This window comes from Dendrobates tinctorius, unplaced genomic scaffold (genome assembly GCF_039654945.1).
Source record: "Dendrobates tinctorius isolate UK_male_01 unplaced genomic scaffold, ASM3965494v1 ptg000382l, whole genome shotgun sequence".
NCBI lineage: Eukaryota > Metazoa > Chordata > Amphibia > Anura > Dendrobatidae > Dendrobates > Dendrobates tinctorius.
In genome coordinates this window covers 1,732,279-1,758,176 of record NW_027362048.1, presented here as the reverse complement: position 1 = coordinate 1,758,176, position 25,898 = coordinate 1,732,279, and the positions used below count along the sequence as shown (strand labels likewise).

General features: G+C 46.6%; 1 protein-coding gene and 1 long non-coding RNA gene across 2 annotated transcripts in view; both read right to left on the bottom strand.

Moving 5' to 3' along the window:
* The window catches only part of PRPF19 (pre-mRNA processing factor 19), a 96,121-nt gene extending 70,465 nt beyond the window's left edge, over positions 1 to 25,656 (bottom strand). Inside the window, exons 1-4 of the mRNA XM_073563140.1 lie at positions 25,476 to 25,656; positions 16,384 to 16,533; positions 3,466 to 3,542; positions 2,629 to 2,770 (exon numbers count right to left, since the gene is read on the bottom strand). Coding sequence (XP_073419241.1) covers positions 2,629 to 2,770; positions 3,466 to 3,542; positions 16,384 to 16,533; positions 25,476 to 25,494 — 388 coding nt within the window. The 5' untranslated portion in view covers positions 25,495 to 25,656. The remainder of the gene's footprint in view (positions 1 to 2,628; positions 2,771 to 3,465; positions 3,543 to 16,383; positions 16,534 to 25,475) is intronic.
* Positions 3,637 to 15,211, bottom strand: LOC141075949 (uncharacterized). Its single transcript, XR_012227375.1, has 2 exons — positions 7,158 to 15,211; positions 3,637 to 6,867 (listed from the first exon to the last, which is right to left on the bottom strand). It is a non-coding gene; the product is annotated as an uncharacterized lncRNA (long non-coding RNA).
* Positions 25,657 to 25,898: the final 242 nt, after the last annotated feature.

Genomic DNA, 25,898 nt, shown 5'->3' with positions numbered 1-25,898 from the left:
CCTTGGCGGAGATCCTTAGCCCATTTGGCTATGGCCTTAGAAGCCCAAGTAAAAGCGAAGGCCGGGCTTAGCACAGATGCCGCCGCTTCAAAAGCTGACTTCACAAAGGATTCTATGACTCTGTCATTAGGGACTCCTAGAGATGCTCCACCAGAAATCGGAAGGACCGTGTTGTTAGATAATCTGGAAACCGGCAGGTCCACGGCCAGAGAAGCTAACCAGTCTTGATGAGCTCTGGCGAGAAAGGATAACACGCCAAGGCGTTTTCCGCTTTGAAAGCGCCTGGTCGGATTTTCTCTCTGGACAGAATCTTTTGGAACTCCGAATGAGGAGCGAATACCTTGGAAGATGGTTTAGACCGTCTGAAGGAAACCTCCTGGTCCACGGGTGAGTCTTTGATAATGAAGGACTAGTTGATTGGCTCCAATGAGGCTCTGAACCATATCCCTCATATCAGCGATTTGGTCCGAATCCAGCTCCAAAACATCCTCAGAGGGCACATCCGAGAAAGCCTCGCCTGGCTCAGGAGAGGAAGATCGGGACAAGGGAGGCCGCTGGGACGGACTATGGGGCGATACGGAACGGGAAGAGGACCCGGACTGGTGCTCCTGTCTGGATCTTTTGCGGCTATTATTAGCAGGCTCAACCGATGCTTCCTGTGACCTGTTGGGTCCTGCGGAAGCCTGCAGTGGCAACCTATCCAGTACGGACAATAGAGTCTGAGACATCCTGGTAAGATCCGCCACAGATTGACAGAGAGGAAGCCCACTCTAGGATAGGGGCCTCACCCTCACTTGGGACAACTGGGGGCTCTTGGGCGGTGGGTTCAATGAGGTTGCTGCAGTCCTGACAGAGGGGAAAGGACTGACCTGATGGAAATTTGCATTTACAAGAAGAACATGCAAAGTGACTGACCACCACGGAGGAAGAGGAAGTTGGAGGACGAGAGCTAAGAGGTTTAGAACTAGACATTGTGAGCTAACCCACGGTTAGGGGACGGAGAGCTCAGGAGGGTGCCAGTCTGCAGTGCAGAGCTACTCACGGAACCGGTGTCCTGAAATGACTTCCAGTAAGGGCTGCCCAGCTCGCTTGTATATGCGGGTCCCGCAGAAGGAAAAAGGTGACCAGCTCACAGGCTGAGGAGAACAGAGCTGCCTGAGGTAAAAGTATGTGCTCCTGAACGCGGTGGGCGGTAATTAGCTCACTGTGGTCGGCAAGAGGGGGGCGGAGCTAACCGTTCTCCAAGGAGTACAAAGATGGCGCTGCTAAACGCCTATAGGATGACAGGGGAGTGGGAGGGGCCATGCGCCGCCTCCAGACCCTTAATGAAGCGGTGGGCGGCGTAAGATGGGTGGGTGTAAGAAGGGGGCGTGGCCTCGTCTCAGAACAAGGCCCGAATAGAAGCCGGGGCCTGGATTACCAACGGCGGCCACCGGAGTACGCGGAGGCATTCCAAATGGGACACTGCCGCGGCACTAAGCAGCCTGATACAACCCAGGGACGGAGAATTCAGGTGACGCCGCCCAGCGGAACATGAGTTATCTTTGCCCCAAACAGTGATTCCTTGATACCGTTCCCCACCGCCCAGGGAGCCAGGAAAAACACTATTGCCAGGGGGTTCAGACTGCAGATACTTACCTTTCGTAGTCTTGTCCTAAGTCCATTCTCCCTAAGAACCTGAGGAAAAAAAAGGTACCTCGTTATCCCGGTGAAGAAATCAGGATGTCCCTAAGGAAATCCCCTTTAGTGGACGTCCGTGTCTCCATCGACCAACAGGTTCTGGTGAGAGAGTGGGTAGGAGACGGGGACCAGGATCGTCAGGTTCTTGATCCTGCCGGGTAGACGTATGAGGATACGGGGTGGCAGTACACGCTGTACTCAGTCTCTTTGTGGGAGTACAGATGTGACTATTCACTCTGTATCCCTCCGGAAACCTGAAAGGAAACGACGCACACTGAGATAGATAAGGGTCTAATGAAAGACCCGTGTCCACCTCCTACTGACACTTAGCTAAACTGATTAATCGAGCGCCAGTCGGTGGGGTGTATACTGCGGAGGAGGAACTAACTTTCTTATTTGCATAGTGTCAGCCTCCTAATGGCAGCAGCACATACCCATGGTTCCTGTGTCCATGGTTCCTGTGTCCCCCAATGAAGCGATGGAGAAAGGGAAACTGACAGCTCACCCCCCAAATTAGTTATATGCCTATGCAGTCGTTTCAAAGACAGTTACAGTAATACCTTTACATGGCCAATGCATTCCTTTGCTATAGAGAAAACGGCTTCTGAACAGATATGCCACATGAGCAGTAAGGCCAACCAGTGGCTGCCAATGAGCTGCAGTTCTCATACTTTCCTTGGAAGAAAGTATCAGCAACTGCCGATTGATAGACCGCTTAAACACGTAAGCCTGGATCACGCGGGCCTCGGCAGACCAATTGCCGGATCACAAGTTGAAAATCTTATTTTTATACTGGGGAATGCAATAATATTTAAGAAGAGTTTGTTCAAGTAGTTGACAACCCTTTTAATGTTTTGTGCAATACAAAGAGCAATCATTACAGCTTAAACTGATCAATTATGGCAAGTTTTACTTGGAAATGGCCTTTAAAAGCAAAAACCCATGTACCTTCACGTGCAGCTGTTACTTCCTTATTAAGACGGGCTATGACACGACAGGCAGCATCATGCTGGTAGAGAGCGTGGGAAAGTTCCTGGCGAGTAGTCTGCAGCTGCTGCCGCAGAGTGAAGCTATGAAGCATTACTGCATCCTAAACATGAGAAGTAAAAAGAAAAAAAAAAAATTATATAAAATATAGGAAGTCAAACAAAAACACAATCACAGACAAGAGGAAGCCACGCCAGTTGTGTTATCAAGAGTAATCACATACACAAAAATACATAGTAACCTTCCATTCTCTTCACTTAGGGTGGTTTCACATTAGCGTTTCAGGGCGCAGCGACGGCCTGCTCACAGCCGCCGCTAAGCCCCACCTCCTCCGGTAGCTCCGCCTACCGGCGCATGACGCTGCATGCGTCCCCTATCTTTATCACTGGGGACGCAGGCCGTGAGCAGTATGCGCTTGGCGGTGCATGCGTCCTTTTGACGGTGCGCCGACCAGCGCCAAACGCAACCTGTTGCAATTTGGTTGCGCTCGGCGCACCGTCAAAAGGACGCATGCGCCGCCAAACGCATACCGCGCACGGCCTGCGTCCCCAGTGATAAAGACAGGGGACGCATGCAGCATCACGCGCCGGTAGGCGGAGCTACCGGAGGAGGCGCGGCAGGGGTGAGGCTTAGCGGCGGCCGTGCGCAGGCCATCGCTGCACCCTGAAACGCTAATGTGAAACCACCCTTACTCTGTAAATAGAGATGCATTCAACAGTACAGTATGAGAAAGGCATTTCAGTTACAAGATAATAAGTTGCCAATCCAAATGACCTTCGAACACTGGGCAAAACTCACCCACTCATCCTGCAGTGACTTGAGGATCGCTGGGATACTTGTAGCTGAAGGTGGCTTTGGACGAATTGGGTGAGCAACTAAGGGAGGAAGACGGGAATGCAAGATTCAACTAGTTATCTCCACATACTGAAATGATTAATTCATGGTGAACCCGGTTTATTCCGTACATGTAGCTATGGTAAACAGTAATCCCAATATACAGTTGACATCAACTTTATTCATTCTGATTGCAAAATAAGTTTATTCGCAAAATGCACAACTTCTCTGCTCTTTGCAATAAATCAATGACACAAACAATATACATAGCTCAATAAAAAACAAATGGTTTCTCCAAATTCACAAATGCAGGCTTAGAGTAATTCACTTCCTTCATGACATGGGCCTTTAGTACTTAGAGCCCCACTGGCTTTTAGGATTAAGGTACTGTCACACTTAGCGATGCACCAGCGATCCCGACCAGCGATATAACGCGGTCAGGATCGCTGGTGCATCGCTAAGTGATCGCTAGTGAGCTGCCACACAGGCAGATCTCACCAGCGACATCGCAGGGGTCGGGGGTCGGTACTTACCTGTCACACTAGGCGATCCTGACGTCCTCCCGCCCGCATCCACGCTCGTCTCTCCACAGGAAGCGCCGCAGGAAGCTGACGACGAGAAACGGTCCAGGACGTTCTCGCGCGATCAGCGATAACCAGCGGGGGAGCGGGTCGTAGGTAAGTATCACACACAGCGATATCGCTAGCAATATCGCTATAACGTCACAACTTATAGCGATATTGCTAGCGATATCGCTTAGTGTGACAGGCCCTTTAGGATAGTGTTTGAGGAATCTTAGACCGTTACTCATGGGTAATGGCTTGCATGTCACTAAAATTCTTGTATTTCCATGCAGCAACTGTGTTTAAATCCCAGTAAAGATTTTCTATGGGTTCAGGAGACCAACAGCCACACCAGAATCTTCCAGAACTTTATCTGAAACTAAGCCTTGGCGACCTTTGAAATCTGCATACACTCATTGTCCTGTCGAAAGGTCTAATGACACCCAATCTTTAGCCTTCTCACAAGAAAAACAGGGATTTTTAGTTGCTTACAGTAAAATCTGTTTCTCTGGGCCTTCATTGGGGGACACAGAAACCATGGGTGTATGCTGCTGCCACTAGGAGGATGACACTATGCAGAAAAAAGTTAGCTCCACCTCCGCAGTGTACACCCCACCGACAGGAAGTAGGATGATCAGTTAGTGAGAAAGCAGTAGGAGAAGCAATCTGTAAATGAGATAAAAACCACAGAAATCCACACTAACAATATTATACAGTAAACCGAGCTGTTCAACTTGGGAGGGTGCTGTGTCCCCCAATGAAGGCTCAGAGAAACAGATTTTACGGTAAGCAACTAAAAATCCTGTTTTCTCTAACGCCTTATTAAGGGACACAGAAACCATGGGACGTCCCAAAGCAGTCCTCAAGGGGAGGGAGCAGCAAATAACTCCATCAGGACGAGGGAGTCACCCTCGTCACCTGCAAGGTCACCTGCGAGGTCTTCTTTACCCCGACCGGCACTTGCCGAAGCTAGGCATGGGTTGTGAAAAACCTTATGGACCTGTGGAGGACATATCATCGCACTGCAGAGGTTCCAGGCGAAGGCCCAAAGAGTACCGCTGGGTGGACACCCACTGCCTGGGCAGGGTGCGTCGTACTGAAAAGAACGCAGTCCTTCCTGAGCCAGCAACCCTACTAATGTCGACCAGAAGATTCCGCGATCCAACGCTGACCTGGAGGCCAGAGGACCTCTATACTTCAAGCCTGAGCTTGATAAGTACCGTTGCTGTGGCCAGGTAGCCTGATGAGAGAGCGCCACGAAGGAAAATCTGAGGTGGACGAAAGAAAGGGAATCCAGAATGATGGAGAGTGGACCACTGATCCACAAGAAGAGCACCACAGCTGGTACAGAGTCTGAGACCCTAGGAGTGGTGGAGAGCCTGAAAAGGGAAGGCTACCAACTGAAAGGAAAATGAACCCGTCCGTTGCAAAGCAGATATCGCCAAAGCCCTGAAGAAATCAGGACCTGGATAAGAGCTTCATGGAAAAAAAAAAAACATAAGATTCACAGGAGGCAAAAGCTGAACAAAGAAAAATGTTCTTCCTGAGAAAAACAAGGATGAGCTCAATCCTAGATCCCGAAAAGGCACGCTGAGGAAAATGCGCTGAAGAACGACAGGGTGCAGCCTGAGGAAGGAGAGCGCTTGTCCTTCCGGTGACCTTCTCAATAATTTGGCCTGTTGGAGCCACCCGGAAGGAACGGAAGTTGGTGTGAAACTGAAAGCCAAATGGACCCCTAGATGGGAACGATTAGGCGAAAACCAAGGTCCCTATGCAAGAAAAATCTTTTGGACAGTGAAGCCGGTCATATCTTCCGACCGGCCTCCAGGAAGAATGCTCTGATAAGCAAGCTAGGCCACGTGTCTATAGAACCTTGCAACACGGGTTGAGACTAAGGCAGGTCACGATATAGCGGCGGGTGGTTTGAAGGTTGACCTTGCCAACTACTGTGTGAATTCGCCATTGGTATCCCTGAGGGATGCACTTCTGAGAGAGGAAGGACCGTAGTAGAAGACTTGGAACCGGAGGGTTCGTAGTCACAGAAGTAGTCTAGTTTGCAAAACGCTCGGGAGAAAAGAGATATACCGAGGCGTCCCCTTGTTTGGAAATGGCTGAAATCCGTTCTGTGAGAAAATGGAAAGACCTGAGAGCAGGGCACTGAGAACCTGCTAAAGAGTCGAACAATGAAAACTTACTGAATGGAACCTGGGGATAACCTGGATCCCATCGCCGCGATGTTGGCTCAGGATGGCTATGAAGAGACAACTGATTGCTCGACTAAGCCGGTAGAACGAAGACTACTGGATGACCTTGCAGACTGAGATCAAAAGGAAGATAACCCAGCCTACAGGGATGAGGGTGGATATGGAAAACTAGTCCAGCTGGACTTAGAAAAGAGATTAGTCGAGCAAGGAACGTCCATGTGTAAGGAAGGTTGGCTCTAGGTAGATTAAATAGACACCCGAAGACAACTAGGCTGACGAAAGGCAGGTCAATCCGTATGACGAAGTAAACGACTGAATCCATACTGGACCCTCTGGAGAATGGAGGAACTGCGGTGTGTAGACCCGCTTGCGTAAGTCTAAGACAAGAAGCGCTCGAGGATAACATAGAAAAGATACAATTGTAGCTGAAGGAAGAAACGCGTCATCACCAGACTTATCCTTGGATCCAAGACTGGAACAGCTTTTACCCTGGTTGATGCTTGCCCAGAGTCAGATCCCACTCCTGTCTGAGGTCGAATACTCTTTCCCGTCACGGTCAGAAGTCCCATGTCTGCGCTGCCGGAGGCTTTACCTGGCGTCTGTAAGAAAGAATAGGTAAGTTCCGACAGATAAGTAGCTTAGGCATTGTGGTAGCTTGAAGGCCCTTAGGACAGACTAGGACCTGTAAACTACTATTGGCCAAACATAAAGATAGGCGTAACACCGGCAGTAAAGACAGCCTGCGGACAGTACTGTAAAATGATCAGAAGGTGTGGCAAAAAAAAAAAAAAAAAAAAAAACTCCTGTGGAGCAACTCACACTTGGGGTCCAGAGCATGCCGCAGACAAACCGCGATCAACCGTACCTGACACGAGAGTGTGTGACCCACCTGAAGGTGGAGTATCCAGTTATGTTGCTACCGAGATCCGCTCTGTGGTAGAGATCTGCTCCGTCTGAACATGGTAATGCTTACGTTTAACTGTTAACAAACCACAGAGGTAATTAAAAATGAAATATGCATCTGAAAGGTGTGTTTGACTCACCTGGAAGCGGCCTGTAACCGCAGCTGCAGCCCGTCAGGCGCAATAAATGCCGGCACCTCACCACGAGTGGTGATTAGACGGGAGCTTAGGCAAAGGCTGCAAAAGACACAGAGGAACGCGAGAGAGGACGCTCCTGACTCACCTGAAAATGAGACAGTGGAGCCGGACCGGTGTAGTAGATGGACCTCGGGTACGTTTGAGTTACCAGAAAGACGGCATGTATTGACAAACATTTCTGGTAGAGGCCCATCCAAGTGCTCAATAAGGGATAGAATACTGCTGCAATAGAACGCGAGAAACTTGAAGGCTAGAGCGTCTAACTCACCTGAATACAGTACCGAACACCAGTACCACTGAAGCAGTGAACTTCGGGCACGTCTCCACCGTAATACTTCGAACTACTGTACCTGGTAGGTGGTGCTTTTGAAGCCTGTATAGCGGATATAGCACAGCTGCAATCGGCTCTATGTATCCTGTGAACAAATCAGCGTGGAGAGAACCCGGAGAAGGGTATAGGAGACAGCCCTTTCTGTGCTGCGGTGCGGTCTAGGCCTGGATACCTGACGGCATTATGCAGAATAACGGCTTCTGTGTAGCTGTCTAGGTCTGAATACCTGACGGCATTAGGCAGAAGAACGGCACCTGTGTTGCGGTCTAGGTCTGGATACCTGACATCAGATCGAATAACGGCTTCACGTGTAGTAAGCCGTACTACGAAGTCTGTAGTAAAAGTAGATTCTGACCAGTCAATTCTTCTGACGGTAGAACCGTAGGCCTGGGATCAGAAAGACTAACTCTACTCTCTGTTGTGTGCTATGGTTCCAACTTCTGGACCTGCGAGCTGTGGTCAGCTTCTTTATCCACTGAACCATAGCGGACAATTGCCGGGTAACACGGACTTCTATCCAGCTGGAAGGCCGGCCTAAACACTGTAGATGTGAATAGATAGAAGCCGCATATTATTCTGCTTAGAGCCGTATGAAGCCAGCGTCCGGAGGGGGCTGCAGAAAAAGGGAAGGGCGAGTGCCTGTGGGCAGTAGATGTGGGAGCAGATGCTATGCCAGGGCTCCAGCACCTTTATGTGTGAAGCAATGGCTGAGTGGTGCTCTGCTGAAATCAAGGCACATATGTGCAATGGCCGAAAAACCCAACAGCTGAGACAGAATCAGAGGAAAAAACGTGCGAGTAAAACCTTCTACCAAATCAAACACAGAAGACAGCAGCGTGGCTCTACAAGGCTCTGTGTGCCATGACACCAGACATACTGATGTACTAGAGGCTGTGCGGCAGAAGATTACATTTACGCCAGTAAATTACACGACTCCAGAGTACTATTACGGCAGTGACTGTACAGTTCTAGCGTACAATTACTTCAGAGACTGTACGGCTCCAAAAAAACCATTACGTAAGTGCTGTACTGCTCCAGAGACTGTACGACTATAGCGCCTATCACGTGAGACGCAATTGCTAAGATGGATTCTCTGCTCCGACACCGTACCTACGGAATTGTGGCCCTGCTTAATTATTCTATGAGGAGCTTATACTCCGCAATGTCCCTGATTCAGCTGAAGGGAGCTAGGTAGGAAACAGTTGGTCCTGTCCGGTGAAGATACTAACCGTGACCCACGTTGGGAAAATACGACCGCTGTGGTGGATGCCGACGCAGGGAGGATGCCGAGCTCCAGCAGAATAACGGCTTCAAGACATATGACATTTTTCAAGTGAGAGCAAAACTGTGCGGTGACGAGGACCGCGCTGCCCGCAGGCAGGATATAGTCATCCCCATGGCCGCTCAGAGCCCCCACCTGCCCGCATCAGAAAGGTCGCGCTGTGCAAAACTCCACTCTGCACAGCGTAAACGGGGGCGGAGCTAACCGTCCGCTCTGGGAGCAGTAAGATGGCGGCGAGGATATCCTCTCTGCGCCACAAGGGAAGACAGCCGGAGGGCGGAGCTTGCACCAGGAGCAGCTGAGGGGAGACGGCGGGAAAAAGCCTGCCCGAAACGAAAGGACGAGGGCGGAGCTGCCGCAAACTAGGCCGCAATTGAAGCCGGGGCCTAGACTAGACCCAGGAGACCGCCAAAGGGGGGGCGGGATCCCCTGGATCCTCCCAGAAAGGTAGTCGGGTGCGGGGGGGGGGGGGGGGGGGGGGGGGGGAGAGGTGGGGCGGGAGCCCCGCGCTGAGGAGAGCAGGCTGCTGCCCACTGTCGCCTATACTGCTGAATAGGGAATCAGCTGAGGGAAGCCTGGAGCACACAGCACTCAGCGAGGGAAGGCGAGGGAACTGCCAACCTCGGCAGGGAATCAGCTCCCCACATGAGCGGACGGAGAGCAGCCAGGGATAGGGGAGGGCTTTCCTCTTCTTTACGTATCTTCTTACGTTTACCTCTTTCCCTGTGGTGTCAGACGCCTGGAAACTTGGTTAACCTCATGCTGCCCCAACCCCCCTACTTACAATGTATGAAACTGAAAGTGAAAATGTGTTGCAAATTCTTAGTAGTAAAGCTCCTCCTCTAGACTAGATCATACTAGGTGTGCGTCTTCCAAGCATCTCACAGCTGCCTGCTACTCAGAAGAGGAAGACTGTAAGAAGTATTATCCTTTCAACAAACTTTGCATCAGTTAACTGTGAGTACATGAGGAATAATAACAGTATTACTGACCACTATATCAGTTGTACGACCTGGCAATAATTTTGTACAATTGTTTTTAGGAAAAACAATTGTCATTTGGATTGTGAATGCAGAATTAAAAACCTGAGAATGTCAAACAAGCATCACATTAAATCAGCTGTATTTGAACATTTCACCATCACTCAAGATAGAAAACATTATGTTTGTCAGTGTATGACAAATGATCCAGACGAAAACAAATGCTGTGAAGCCAAAATGAGTGCATGTTCAGGCAAAGATAAAAATGCTCCTACCAGAGCTTCTAATCTAAAGAGACATTTACAGCGCTTTCATCCAGAAGTACTGAAAGCAGTGGATGAGAAAGACTGCATCCAAACCAGTGAACCAGTGCCCAGCTCTTCCAGCCAAACAAAGGAGCAGAGAACTTTGCAGCCATCAGTTGCAAGATATTTTGTCAGTGACAAAGTTACTGTGACAATGACAGTAGATACATTTAAAAAACAGATCATAGAGCTTGTTGTAAAGGATAGTGTGCCTATTTCATTATTTTCACGACCAGCTTTTATGTGTCTGAATGGGGAAATGGCCCACAAGCTTGGTGTTTCTCTGGAGAGAGTATTAGAAAATTAGTAATCGAAGAAGCTTTTAAACAAAAGGAAGAACTTAAAAAAACTCTCAAGGGACGCTTTCTGTTTCTTAAAATGGATGCCTGCAAACGTCACAGAGTGAACTATTTTGCCATCAATGTCCGATTTGTTTGTGACAAAAATGAAATAGTTACCAAGACATTGGCAGTAAAAGACACCAAAGCTCATCACACCAGTGAGTTTCTCCAGGTCTTGGTGGAAAAAGGTTCTGCAAGACTATGAACTTAAAAAAGAGCAAGTTCTTTCTGTCGTAACTGACAATGCTTCAAATATGATAAGTACTATTAAGCTAATGAATGAGAGTAATGATGGTGACCAGCAGCTAGAAGAACATTCTGGGTCCACAGACACAGAAATGTTTGAAATAGAGGAACACAGTATTGTAACTGAGGAGCAAACTGAAGTTGCTTCAGATGAACAGCAACATGATAGTTTAGATGATCTTGTTGAAACTGTGTCAATATGTTCTTTCATTCATCACATGCGCTGTGTTGTGCATACGCTACAGCTGGCTATAAGAGACAGTCTGCAAGAAGGACATGCTGCTGCACTGATTTGCAAGGTGAGAAAATTGGCTACTGTTGCCAGAACCCCTAAAGTTGACTCAATTTTGAAGAGACGTGCTGGAAAAGGGGCAATTATTGATCAAGCCACACGATGGGGCAGTACTTACTTAATGATTCAGCGCTTGGTTGAACTGAAAACCTTTCTTGTAGACATGGCTAACCCTCAACTGACACTAAATGAAAGTCAGTGGAATCAGGTGACTGAGCTGGAAAAATTGCTAGAGCACCCATTTACAGTGACTAAAAAATTACAAGCAGAGGACTTAACTCCAGGTATTTTCTTAAAGGAGTGGAAGAACCTGATGTTTCGCCTGTCCCAAAGAGGAGGGTTAATTGCAAGTGGCATTGCTACATCAATGAAACGGAGAGAGGAGCTACTATTACAAAATAACATTCTTTTGGCAGCTGTTTATGTAGACCCAATGCATCGGATTCTTCTAGATGATCAACAGCTAAGTAAAGGAAAAGAAGCTCTGTTTGAAATAGCAGTAAGGATGAAAGGGTTGCAGAACAGTCAGGAGGAACAAGAAGAATTTGGTCGTCCTGCCACATCTTCACCCTCATCATCAACTGATGAAGAATTTAATTTCGAAAAATATTTGGATCACAAGGACCGTGCAAAGCTTTCCCGCATAGAAGAGTCATCCCCATCAAGGAACACAGCCAGTACATTTCAGCAGAATTTTTCATGTGCACTAAAAGAAATTGAGAAATTTGACCGTTCATCAAAAATAACAGTGCAACAAGCGATTTCCTCTGTATCCTGACATTGTCAGAGATGTTGCCCGAGTGGTTACTGCTTTGCCACCAACACAAGTTAGTGTAGAGAGGTTGTTCTCTGCTCTCAAAATAATTAGATCAGATTTGAGGGCATCCATGAAGGAGGATCTGACAGAGGCAATACTTTTTCTGAGGACAAATTTATAGATTTCTTCTTATTAACTGCATCAAAGTGTTTACTTACAGTTTAGAAAAGTTTATAAAAGTTATTTGCTATATTCTAATTGTATTCTAATAAATGTAGTTTTTGCTCTAAGTGGTCTGATTACTTATATGATGGTGAGAAACTGAATAAGCACGATGTTTAATATTTTACAACAGTAAATTTGTTGTTATGAATTGGCCATTTATGAAGGAGTCGGAGTCGGAGCCTGATAAAATCCAGGAGTCGGGGTCGCAACTGTGGCTTACCGACTCCACAGCCCTGGTCTAATGAAAGACCCGTGTCCACCTCCTACTGACACTAAGCTAAACTGATCATCCTACTTCCTGTCGGTGGGGTGTACACTGTGGAGGAGGAGCTAACTTTTATCTGCATAGTGTCAGCCTCCTAGTGACAGCAGCATACACCCATGGTTTCTGTGTCCCCCAATAAGGCGATAGAGAAACATGATTGATTATCCTAGGATTTCCTGATATCTGAGTGCAGCGTGGAGGACAGGACGGATTCAGGTTTCCCATGCCAGAAAACACAGATCAGCGCCAGAGCATCACTAAGCTTTACTGTAGGAAGGGTGCTCTCATAGCACATGCTTAATTTCTCCTTCAGACATCCCGCTGATCCATGGCCATGAAAAGTTTCCGTTTTTCTTCACGGCTGCAGAGGACCTCACAGTTTCTAGAGCTTATTTATATGTTTTGAGCATATTGGAGCAGACTTTTCTTGTTTTTTGGGTCAGAAGTGTCAGGCACATAGACATTCAAATTTACTATGCATCTTACTGTGCACACTGCATACCTGCTGCCACCAAATCTTGCTGTAGGTCTTTTGCAGTCACACAACGGATTTTGACTACCTGCCTCCTCAAAATGTGTAGTTTTTTCTCTCTGCCACGTCTAGGTAGTTACTTTAGGTTTTAACTGGTGAACCATGCTTTCCAGTGCATCTCTGGAGCCTTTTTTTTGTATCAGTTTCCTTAATTTCAACAAGGCAATGATCACTCCTCTTAGGCCACTTTCAATATGTACTCAGTATTTTACATCAGTATTAGTAAGCCAAACTCAGCAGTGAAAAAAAAAATCAGAGGTAAAGTATAATAGAAACATGTCACCACTTATGCATTTTTCACCCACTCCTGGTTTTGGCTTACTAATGCTCATGTAGAACACATACCAAATAGTCAATGTGGCCTTAAAGGAACTCCGTAATCAACGAATAACTGTTCAAACTAAGTCTCGCCATTTGGTGCTTCCTGGCTGGGCCAATCATTTACATACATCTTCCCCACTATTTCCACCCCCACCACTTTTCTTTGGTTGATAGCACTGACTTCCAACGGCCAGAGAAGGGTGGAGAGTGTGGTGAACAAGCAGGTGGGAAGGTGTATTTAAATACTGTAGCAAAAAAAAAAAAAAAAAAAAAAGTGGTTCTCCAGCGATTATGGAAAACAGGTAGGTATAAACTTCATTTTTTATGCATAGAATCGTAGAGTTGGAAGGGACCTCCTGGGCCATCTGGTCCAACCCCCTGCTCAAAGCAGGATTCGCTAAATCATCCCAGTCAGATGTCTGTCCAGCCTCTGTTTGAAGACTTCCATTGAAGGAGAACTCACCACTTCTCGTGGCAGCTTGTTCCACTCATTGATCACTCTGTCAAAAAGTTTTTTCTAATATCTAATCTGTGTCTCCTCCCATTCAGTTTCATCCCATTGCATATTTAAAAGTCCTACATGTCTGCATGACACAGTGCAGCACTACAGAAAAAAACCTCTGTCCTATGCTGCAATGGGGGCATAAAAATCACCCCGACAGACCACGAACCCCCGCTTCATACACACTACCACCACTCACCAACAAGAACCACCACCACCAGAATGGAAGAGGAGGAATATGATATAGCTCACATCAGCACTTTCTTTGTTTAAGGCATAATTTACAGATTTAACCTGGAGATCAGATTGCAAAAGATCAGCCTCATGTTAATATTGTAATTCCTGATTTGTGACTGGACTATGGCTACTTTACCAATGAATGTTATTTTTTTTCTCTTGTGTAACCTTTCTTGTCATAGTAAATATACAGTGTCAGGCTGCAATTTGGCATCTCCCTTCAAAGGTACCAAAAGGTGTGAAATGTCTCCAAATCTGTGTGCTCTCAGGAAGGCCCCCAGGGGTCAGAGACCAGGAAAACAATCTTTTCTCAGGATAACATATGTGTGACCTTTGAGAAGAGCTGCAGCCTGAAAACATACTATGACCCTTGCGAGACCTACAGCCTACGGACAGATGCTAGTTAACTGCCGGCGATACATACACATATTTTCACTACACAATCATCAACATTAACAGAAATAAACACTTGAAATACATCACTGTTTGTAATGACTCTATAAGAGTTTCTCTTTTTTAACTGAAGAACTGAAATTACTTTTTGATGATATTCTACAGTATATACTTGAGTATAAGCCGACTCCCCCTAATTGTGCCACAAAAAACTGGGAAAACTTATTGACTCGAGTATAAGTCTAGGGTGGAAAAGATGCTCCATATATTATGCCCCCATAAGATGCTCCATATATTATTCCCCCATAAGAAGCTCCATAGATTATGCCCCCATAAGAAGCTCCATAGATTATTCCCCCATATGCTGCCCCCATAAGATGCTCCATAGATTATTCCCCCATATGCTGCCACCATAAGAAGCTCCATAGATTATTCCCCCATATGCTGCCACCATAAGAAGCTCCATAGATTATGCCCCTATATGGTGCCCCCATAAGATGCTCCATACATTATGCCCCCACATGCTGCCGCTGCATTTAAAAAACAAAAGACAAAAAAAAAAAACATCATACTCACCTCTCCATCGCTGGGGCCAGGTGCCGATGTCACTGCTGGCATCTGACCTGAGACTATGGCTGCTTGCTACTGTGTGGCACGTCATCTGTCAGCGACGTTCAGACTGCAGGGGGCGCAGCGCACACTAACCACGTCACCGCGCCCCTCTGCTGTCTGAACGTCACTGACAGATGACGTGCCAGACAGCAGCAAGCAGCCATGGACGCAGGACAGGCGAGTATCGCTATACTTACCCGTCCTGGTGCTGTCTCTTCAGTCCCCAGCTTCTCTGCCATCTCCATTCCCGCCTTCAGCAGTCACGTGGTACCGCTCATTAAAACTCATGAATATGCGCATATTCATGAGTTTTAATGAGCGGTACCACGTGACCGCTGAAGGAAGGAAGGGAGATCGCAGAGAAGCTGGGGGCTGAAGAGACAGCGCCAGGACGGGTAAGTATGACCTGACACCCCCGCCCCCCCTCCCTGGTGTATATGACTCGAATATAAGCCGAGAGGGGGACTTTCAGCCCAAAAAATGGGCTGAAAATCTCAGCTTATATTCGAGTATATACGATAATTTTGTGAGAAGCACCTGTATCTGTCTGGACTATGGCGGCTCCGTGCAGTGTATGCAGCTGACAAGGTGCTTCAGATTGTGGTGAGCTGACTCTCCTTGGTCCCTCTCCTTTATTATTTAAATGATTGGCCCTGCTGTGAAGCACTTATACTTCGTTTCAACAGTCATTCTGTGCTGACAGTTCCTTTAAAAGAGACTGTCAGCACAGAATAATAGTTGAAATAAAGTACGGGTTGCCCGGTGCACCATGGCGAGGCCAAACATTTCTATAAACCTTCCCACCTGCTCGTTTTCCTTCTATTTCCATCTTTCTCCTTTGATTGACAGCTTTGGCTTCATACAGCCACAGAAGGAGGGGGGGGGGGGGATGGAAAATAAGCAGGTGGGGAGAAACAAATAAATGGCCCCACCATGAAGCACAGAGTACGAGTACCTTTACTTGGTATGAACAGTTCTTCTGTGCCGACAAAGTCCCGTTAAACTTTTTTGACCACTCTCTCGACAAACAAGGAATATTAGTGACCTGAAGGCTGTTGCCAATGAAGAATCGGCCAAGATTCCTTTAGAAAGCTATCATAGGCTAATGCCTGGCTATAAATTATGTTTGCAGTAGATCATAATAGCCAAAGGTGCTCTACTAAGATGTAAAAACATGCGTCATATAACTGCTTGTTATATTAGCTCTTTCAGGCTAATTAAATTGTTCTTCTTTCACTGGTTTATTACAAGTTTTGCTTATAACCCTACTTAGTACATTAACAGTAGCAATGAAAAATGTTTAACCCCCATTGCTAAACAAAAGATATGTGTCCAACATTGGGTTTTAAAGATTGGTCACAAAATTGTACAGCCAACACAGGAACAAAACTGACCTTTAATATCAATCAACTGATCTTCACTCAGTGGTTGATTAGTTACTGGATCTGTCCCATTTTCAGCCAGATATTTCTCAATGAGACGCCTATCAAAGACATGACCCGACAGTGGAGAGATACAAGGACGATCTGTGACCTCATTACTGACTATAAGAGGAAAAATAATAAAAAAGTTTAATACAGAAATATTTATACATACACAAATATAACTCAGGAAAGGAATTTGAAGCCGTCAACAGTCATTGGCCTAATGTTCTCTTATTAAGTGCCTACATTCATGTTCTATTTCTTCTTAGGGGTCCATTCCGCATGCAGTTCTATGCTGCAATCCCTTTACACCCAAACCTTCGTCACTGTTCACTTGGGGCTGTATGGTTGGGCTCAACAGCTGAGCATGGTTCATAAGTGGAAGACGACGGCTGTGTTACATAGCCGGCATCCGCCACTAACAGCAGTGGCTGAAGTAAGCCCCAAACCAATCGCTGCTGTAAACCAGACGCCCGTCAGTCACTGACACATTCGCAGGGAGCTGATGGGTTGCCCCTGCAGTCAGGGCTCTGTCGAAGGCCTCCATGACTTTCCTAACTTTCAACCAAAACAAAAGAACCTTTAAAACTACTAGTTTTATTAGATAAAAGAAATTTTCAAAGACACCAAATATCACCCTAAAAATGCCCTATGTGACCCCTAGATCTGGGTCTACCTAACAGGTACCCATATAATAAAAGAGAATTGGCTCCCCTGCTATACGACAGCTGTCCCAATGTGACACTGAGAATCCCTAAGGCAGAATTGAAAATCAACAGGGAACACAATAGTCATACAATATGAGAAAACCTGCATAGTAGATAGACCGGAAGAAATTGAGCAAAAGGAGAAGGGTAGATATAGGCTTTTCCTGTAAAATATTTTACAAGAATAATGATGGCACCTAATGCATTTAGAAACATTGGACAATATACTCACAGCACCCTATTGGCAAAGCGAATAATGCAGGACAAAATGTCTAATATTGTATTCGATGTATGCCTGTATACAGGGGAATTACATTAAAGGGAATCTGTCACCCCATTTTTTGACTATGAGCTGCCGGCACAGCCATCAGGGGCTTATCTACACCATTCTGTAATGCTGTAGATAAGCCCCCGATGTAACCTGAAAGAGAAGAGGGAAAAAAAAAAAAAAAGATTATACTCACCCTGGCGTCCGGCGCCTCCCATCTTCTAACGGTGACGTCCTCTTCTTTGCTGCCTGTCGTGGCTCCGGCGCACTGCTCTGTCCTGTTGAGGGCAGAGCAGAGTCCTGCAGCGGGCAGGCGCCGGGAGAGGTCCGGCGCCTGTGCACTGCAGTATTCTGCTCTGCCCTGTTGCCCTGGGCAGGGCAGTGCGCCTTCGCCGGAGCCACGACAGGCAGCAAAGAGGACATCACCGTTAGAAGATGGGAGGCGCTGGACCGCAACACCCATTGGACCAAGACCGGACCACCCCACCGGTGAGTATAATCTAACTCCTTTTTCTTCTCTTTCAGGTTACATCGGGGGCTTATCTACAGCATCAGGATAGTTTCACACTAGCGTTTGGAGGCGCAGCGCACGCTCGGCGCGAATCTCAGCCCCCTGCCGCGCCTCCTACGGTCAGCTCCGTCTATGGGCGCATGCGACCTGCGTACCCTATCTTTAGCATTGGGTACGCAAGGCCATGCGCAGGTATGCTTTTGGCGGTGCATGAGTCCTTTTGATGGTGCGCCGACCTGCGCCAAACGCACCGTGTTGCGTTTTGGTGCGCCCGGCACACCGTCAAAGTTGCACATGCGCCGCCAAAAAGCATACCTGCGCACGGCCTGTGTACCCAATGCTAAAAATAGGGCACGCAAGTCGCATGCAGAGGCATGCGCCCATAGGTGGAGCTGACCGGAGGAGGCACGGCAGGAGGCGGAGCTTCACGCTGAGCGTGCGCTGCGCCTCCAAACGCTAGTGTGAAACTAGCCTTACAGAATGCTGTAGATAAGCCCCTGATGTTGGTGCCGGCAGCTCATATTCTAAAAAAGGGGTGACAGATTCCCTTTAATAAGTCTCACCACAGCCCACTCTAAAGACTGAACCCATTCCCCATACGTGTATTCACAACCAGAAGAGTACAAATAGCCTGATTAGATATCAATGCTTCTATAGATCCCCTGAGCTAAAGTCATTAGTGCTCATTCCAAAGAAAGAAAAAAAAAAAAAAAAAAAAAAAAAAACACAACAACAACAACCAGGCATCATAACCTCATAAGACATACAACATATGGAAACATGAGTATCATCTCTGTATCACTGTATAATCAATCACTGAAAGTCTCTATTAAATGAACAGCATGCATAAATGAGTGTATCAGATAGGTATAAACAGTAATGTTATTCACATGCTATGACCCCATACTCGATGTTAAACCACATAAAATGTCAGTGTAAGGCCGGTTTCACATTTGCGCTTCAGGGCGCAGCAACGGCCTGCGCACGGCCGCCGTTAAGCCCCGCCTCCGCCGGTAGCGCCGTCTCCGGGCGCATGACGCTGCATGCGTCATCTATCTTTATCACTGAGGACGCAGGCCGTGCGCAGTATGCGTTTGGCGGCGCCGGCGTCCTTTTGACGGTGCGTCGACCAGCGCCAAACGCAACCTGTTGCAATTTGGTTGTGCTCGGCGCACCGTCAAAAAGACACAGGCGCCGCCAAACGCATACTGCGCACGGCCTGCGTCCTCAGCGATAAAGATAGGGGACGCATGACGCGTGCAGCGTCATGCGCCCGGAGGCGGAGCTACCGGCGGACGCTCGGCAGGGGGCGGGGCTTAGCGGCGGCCGTGCGCAGGCCGTCGCTGCGCCCTGAAGCGCAAATGTGAAACCAGCCTAAATATCCCTAGCCAGATGACATCAGCTAGCAAACATTCAAGAAATTATACATACTTACCGTAGATATAAAGTGCTTGTGCTTTGTGCATAAACATGATACTGTAATCACATATAGTGGATCGGGGGTACCAACCTCCGCTGTTAGGCAAGACCTAGATCTAGGGGTCACATAGGGCATTTGTAGGGTGATAATGTAATTTTGATAAAAATGTATTTTCTTTTATCTAATAAAACTAGTAGTTTTAAAGGTACTTTAGTTTTTTTTGCTAATTGATAACTTTTAATACAATTTATAAACATTGTTGAGACTTTCCAAGCAAAGTAGATCTGATTTCATGAAAACTCATGCTAGGTGAGCATCTAAAAACATTGCGGAATTGTACATTTTTGGTGCATTTTTCGCTGTTTGTTTTCATGGGGAACCTGAGAAAAATGCATGGTAAAACACAGTGTGGAACAAAAGCTTTATTGTGCTAAAAAAACAAAACAGAAATCAAAACAACAAAAAAAAAAAACCTTAAAATCTGTATAAAAACTATAATCAGAAGATTGTTATGTTGTATTACAGTGTAGTTACCAACAGAAAATATGCTAATAGAAAGGCAGAATATAGAATTAGCAGATAACTGGAAGGTAAAATTGGAGCCTGCGGTTGTCCATAAATGGGATAATAACCAGATGAAATAGGGTGACCTGTTAATTACAGAACAAGGATCGAACAAAGCTTGAACTTCACTCATCTGCATCATTGCATGTCCTCACTAAAGTATTATGCACTTAGCTGAGACTTTTTTTTTTTTACTGCTCTGTGACCACTTTAAGCCGGGAGAGATGGGCACACGGTAGAACAAGCAGGTAGTCAGCAACCAGTGTTTGCTGGAGTCACTTTTCAATGCAATTCTATGAAAGCCTTGTTCTGACTAATAGAGGACATGCAAAGCTTGTGAACGTTACCTCTTGACTTCCAGTAAGAAGTTGTGGTCACAAGATGGCGATGCAGGACCAGGGCAGTGCAGGGAAGAGCTGAGATGAGGTATGGTGAGTATAATATTAGGGTATGTGCACATGATCATTAAACGCTGTGGGTTGGATGTTGTGTACACGTCCAGCTGTTACAGCATTGTGGATCAGATTTCAAGAAATCCTATGCCCACTATGCGTCCAGAGACGCCTGCGAGTCACGTCTTTCCAGACCACAGCATGTCTATTTATCTTGCAAAGACGCAAGTATCCTCAAGATAAATGTCACCAGTGCAATGTATTGGAAGTGGTGAATCAGCACGGTTCAACGAGTACACGCTGATTCACCTGCATTCGATAGCCGGCAGCGCTTTGGACGCAGCGGACATGCAGTGAATGGAGAGACTTGAAGCACATGCAGCTCTTCTCCTGTCACTACCAGTCATGACAGTCAGGGGAATCGGGGTGACACTTTCCGGAATGAGAAATGCATCTTGTCTCTAGGACCCTCACCTAGTAAACAGTTATTGATCATAAAAAAGTTTTAAGGAAACACCTTTAAGTAGATTATTAAAGCTAAGGCCGGTTTCACATTAGCGCATTTTATGCGCACGCACGGCCGGGGGTAGCTCCGCCCCCGATCCGGCTCTCTGCCCGGCGTGCCCGCCCCTTGCCTGTAGCGCCGCCTCCTAGCAGACGGCGGCGCCTGCGATCGGCGCACCCTATCTTTAGCATAGGGTGCGCCGATCGTGCGCAGGTCGTGCGCTAGTTGCGCTTTGACCTGCGCTGCGCACTTTTGACGGTGCGCCAAAATCCAACTTTTCGGATTTTGGCGCGCACGGCGCACCGTCATAAGTGCGCAGCGCAGGTCAAAGCGCAACTAGCGCACGACCTGCGCACGATCGGCGCACCCTATGCTAAAGATAGGGTGCGCCGATCGCAGGCGCCGCCGTCCGCTAGGAGGCAGCGCTACAGGCAAGGGGCGGGCACGCCGGGCAGAGAGCCGGATCGGGGGCGGAGCTACCCCCGGCCGTGCGTGCGCATAAAATGCGCTAATGTGAAACCGGCCTAAAGTGTAAACACAAGATATTTATCTGCACACCATTGGCAGATCAGGCTAAATTTGACAAGATCTGAAGAACTAACATCTGTGGATGTCACACACTTGAAAAGAAACCTGTCAGGTCCTGGATTCCCTTTGTGAGATAAAATGGAGCATGTTACATGTAATAGGCAGCATCCAGAGTACACATTTGTCACAGGCAGCATTCAGAGATCAGAAAACTGTTGGAATTGTGCTGCTCCTTTCTAGTGTTCAGCAGTCATGGCTGCAATTGTGTTCACGGTGCAGTTCACTGACATCCTGCTCAGCATCATTAACCCCTTCCTGACATCCGACGTACTATCCTGTCCATGGGACCCGGGCCCCTATGCCCATGGACGGGATAGTACGTCTACCGCGATCAGCGGCGCCCACGTGGTGAGCGCCGCTGATCGCGGCCGGGTGTCAGCTGATTATCACAGCTGACACCCGGCACAATGTGTCAGGGGCGGTCACGGACCGCCCCCGACACGTTAACCCCTTGCACACCGCGATCAAACATGATAGCGGTGTACCGGGGGTTAAAGGGAAGCATCGGCAGGGAGGGGGCTCCCTCCGTGCTTCTCTGAGCCCCCCACGGCAGCGCAATGTGCAGCGCTGCTGCGGGGAGCTCCTTTCCTGCAGGCCCCTGAATCCAAGATGGCGACGGGGGCCTTCGGGGGCCTGCAGGAAGCTGGCTTCCTCAGTGCCTGCAAAGCGCAGGCATGAGGAAGCCTTCTACAGTGCCTGTGACAGATTGCTGATCTGTCACAGTGATCTGTGATGTGACAGATCAGCGATCTGTCACAAGACAGTGATGTCCCACCTGGGACTATTTAATAAAGTAAAAAAAAAAAAAAAAAAAAAAAAGTGTTAAAATAAATTTTAAAAAAATCGCCAAATAAATTAGAAAAAAAAAAAAAAAAATATTCCCCCAAATAAGTCCATTTTTTGGAAAAAAAAAAAAAAAATAAAAGTACACATATTAGGTATCGCCGCGTCCGTAACGACCCGCCCTATAAATCCAAATAAATCCATTTTTTAGAAAAAAAAATAAATAAATAAAAGTACACATATTAGGTATCGCCGCGTCCGTAACGACCCGCCCTATAAAACTGTGCCATTAGTTAACCCCTTTAGCGAACCCCTTAAAAAATAAAAAAACGAAGCAAAAAAATAATGATTTATTATTATACCGCCAAACAAAAAGTGTAATAACGCGCGATCAAAAAGACGCATATAAATATCCATGGTACCGCTGAAAACGTCATCTTGTCCCGCAAAAAACGAGCCGCCAAACAGCATCATCAGCGCAAAAATAAAAAAGTTATAGCTCGCAGAATAAAGCGATGCAAAAATAATTATTTTTTATATAGAATAGTTTTCATTGCATAAAACCGACAAAACATAAAAAAAACTACCTAAATAAGGTATCTCTGTAAGCATACTGACCCGAAGAATAAAACCGCTTTATCAATTTTATAGCATGCGGAACTGTGTAAACACACCCCCCCCAAAAGAAATTCATGAAACGCTGGTTTTTGTTCATTCTGCGTCCCAAAAATCGGAATAAAAAGTGATCAAAAAATGTCACGTGCCCGAAAATGGTACCAATAAAAACGTCAACTCGTCCCGCAAAAAATAAGACCTCACATGACTCGGTGGGTCAAAATACGGAAAAATTAGAGCTCTCAATATGTGGTGATGCAAAAACTATTTTTACAATATAAAGCGTCTTTTAGCGTGCGACAGCTGCCAAACATAAAAACCGCCATAAATAGTAAATCAAACCCCCTGTTATCACCCCCTTAGTTAGGGAAAAATAATAAAATAAAAAAAAATGTATTTATTTCCATTTTTCCATTAGGGCTAGGGTTAGGGCTGAGATTAGGGTTAGGGGTGTGTTGGGGTTCAGGTTGGAGTTAGAATTGGGGGTTTCCACTGTTTGGGCACATCAGGGGCTCTCCAAATGCAACATGGCGTCTGATCTCAATTCCAGCCCATTCTGAGTTGAAAAAGTCAAATGGTGCTCCTTCCCTTCCAAGCTCTGCCATGCACTCAAACAGTGTTTTACCCCCACAGCCTACTCCGGTCAAATTGCAAAACAATTTTTGGGGTCCAATTTCTCCTGTTACCCTTAGGAAAATAAAAAATTGGGGGCAAAAATATCATTTTTGTGGAATAAAATTATTTTTTTTATTTTCACGTCCGAGCGTTATTAACTTCTGTGAAGCACTTGGGGGTTCAAAGTGCTCACCACACATCTAGATAAGTTCCTTAGGGGGTCTAGTTTCCAAAATGGTGTCATTTGTGGGGGGTTTCCACTGTTTTGGTACATCAGGGGTTTTCCAATCGCGACATGATGTCCGATCTCAATTCCAGCCAAAAACGTCAAATGGCGCTGCTTCCCTTCCGAGCTCTGCCATGCGCCCAAATAGTGGTTTACCCCCACATGTGGGGTATCAGCGTACTCAGGACAAATTGCACAATAACTTTTGGGGTCCTGTTATTCTTGGGAAAATAAAAATTGGGGTGAAAAGATCATTTTTGTGGAAAAAATATGATTTTTTAATTGTACTGCTGTACGTTATAAACTTCTGTAAAGCCCTTGTGGGTTCAAAGTTCTCACCACATATCTAGATAAGTTCCTTGGGGGGGGTCTAGTTTCCAAATTGGGGTCACTTGTAGGGGGTTTCCACTGTTTAGGTACATCAGGGACTCTCCAAACGTGACATGGCGTCCGATCTGAATTCCAGCCAATTTTGCATTGAAAAAGTCAAACGGCGCTCCTTCCATTCTGAGCTCTGCCATGTGCCGAAACAGTCGTTCCCCCCCACATATCAGGTATCAGCGTACTCAGGACAAATTGCACAATAACTTTTGCAGTCCAATTTCTCCTGTTACCCTTGGTAAAATAAAAAAAATTGAACCTGAAGTATTTTTGTGAAAAAAAGTTAGATGTTAATTTTTTTTTTTTAAATATTCAAAAAAATTCCTGTGATGCACCTAAAGGGTTAATAAACTTCTTGAATGTGGTTTTGAGCACCTTAAGGGGTGCAGTTTTTAGAATGGTGTCAGTTTTGGGTATTTTCTATCATATAGACCCCTCAAAGTGACCTCAAATGTGATGTGGTCCTAAAAATAAAATGGTGTTGTAAAAATGAGAAATCGCTGGTCAACTTTTACCCCTTATAACTTCCTAACAAAACAAAAAAAAATTTGGGTTCCAAAATTGTGCTGATGTAAAGTAAACATGTGGGAAATGTTAGTTATCAAGATTTTTGTGTGCTGTATCTCTGTGATTTAAGGGCATAAAAATTCAAAGTTGGAAAATTGCGAAATTTTCAAAATTTTCGCCAAATTTCCTTTTTTCCCACAAATAAACGCAAATTATTTGAATGAAATTGTACCACTAACATGAAGTACAATATGTCACGAGAAAACAATGTCAGAATCACCGGGATCCATGGAAGCGTTCCAGAGTTATGACCTCATAAAGGGACAGTGGTCAGAATTGTAAAAATTGGCCCGGTCATGAACGTGCAAACCACCCTTGGGGGTGAAGGGGTTAAAGGCAAACAGATGAAATCAACTGAACAGTGGCATGACTTGTCAGTGCTGCAGCCGCAACAACTGGTAACAGTACTAGCACCTCTAGCAAGCTCTGTTTTTTCGGACACAGGGAAACTAGTCCTGATAGGTCTTTCCACTACTATGAATCATCTTTTAAAAAAAAAAAAAGGTGATCAATATTAAAGTGATGGTAGGGAAGAGATCAGCACATCCATTGATCAGCCATTAAGAATTCATGGTGGATATAGAGATTTTGGCAATGATCACTAAGGAGCATAACAAAACTGCCAGAGATGGGCTCAGACCCCAACATTCAGACATTTATCACCTAGCCTAAGGACACCTCAGCAATATAAGACTACTGTGAAAACCCTATAAGATTAACAGCAGATGTTACTAGGAGAAGCCGGCAGCAAAGACAAAACTCCACCTCAGAGGCTGGCAGATGCTGTGGGGGTGTACATACATACACAGGGCATGGAGCCTCCTAAGAGCAGGGCTCTGCTACTTCCCACTAGTGGGCTAACTACACAGAGATGCACTGCAGCAGGAGAGGGGGCGCTATACAGAGGCACAGACACTTACTAAAGCACGTGAGAGACATGGTGCTCAGCTCCGCGCCGCGCTCTTACGGCCGCTCTCCTTCCGACAAGCAAAAAGAATAGGAAACAGTGCCGCCAAATAGCACGAAGCCACCGTGCTCGCGTCTTCCGCTTCCGCTCCAAAGCAGAGCACTTCCGGGTTAGGGTAGCATGTCTGGGCCCCTGATAGGTATGACGTCACGTATCTCGGCGGTCATGTGGCAGGCTGAGGGATAACGGGAAGATTGCGTCTACATTGGAGTTGGTCCTGTGAGGGCCTCCTTCTAGGAGCTCCGCTGTAGACGGCTCCCTGGTGAGGGGACAAAAGATGCTGCAGCGAGGTCCTCACAGGAACCACTCTTATCTACACGGCTCCCTGGTGAGGTCCTCACAGGAACCACTCTTATCCCACAGCTCTGGTGATGTC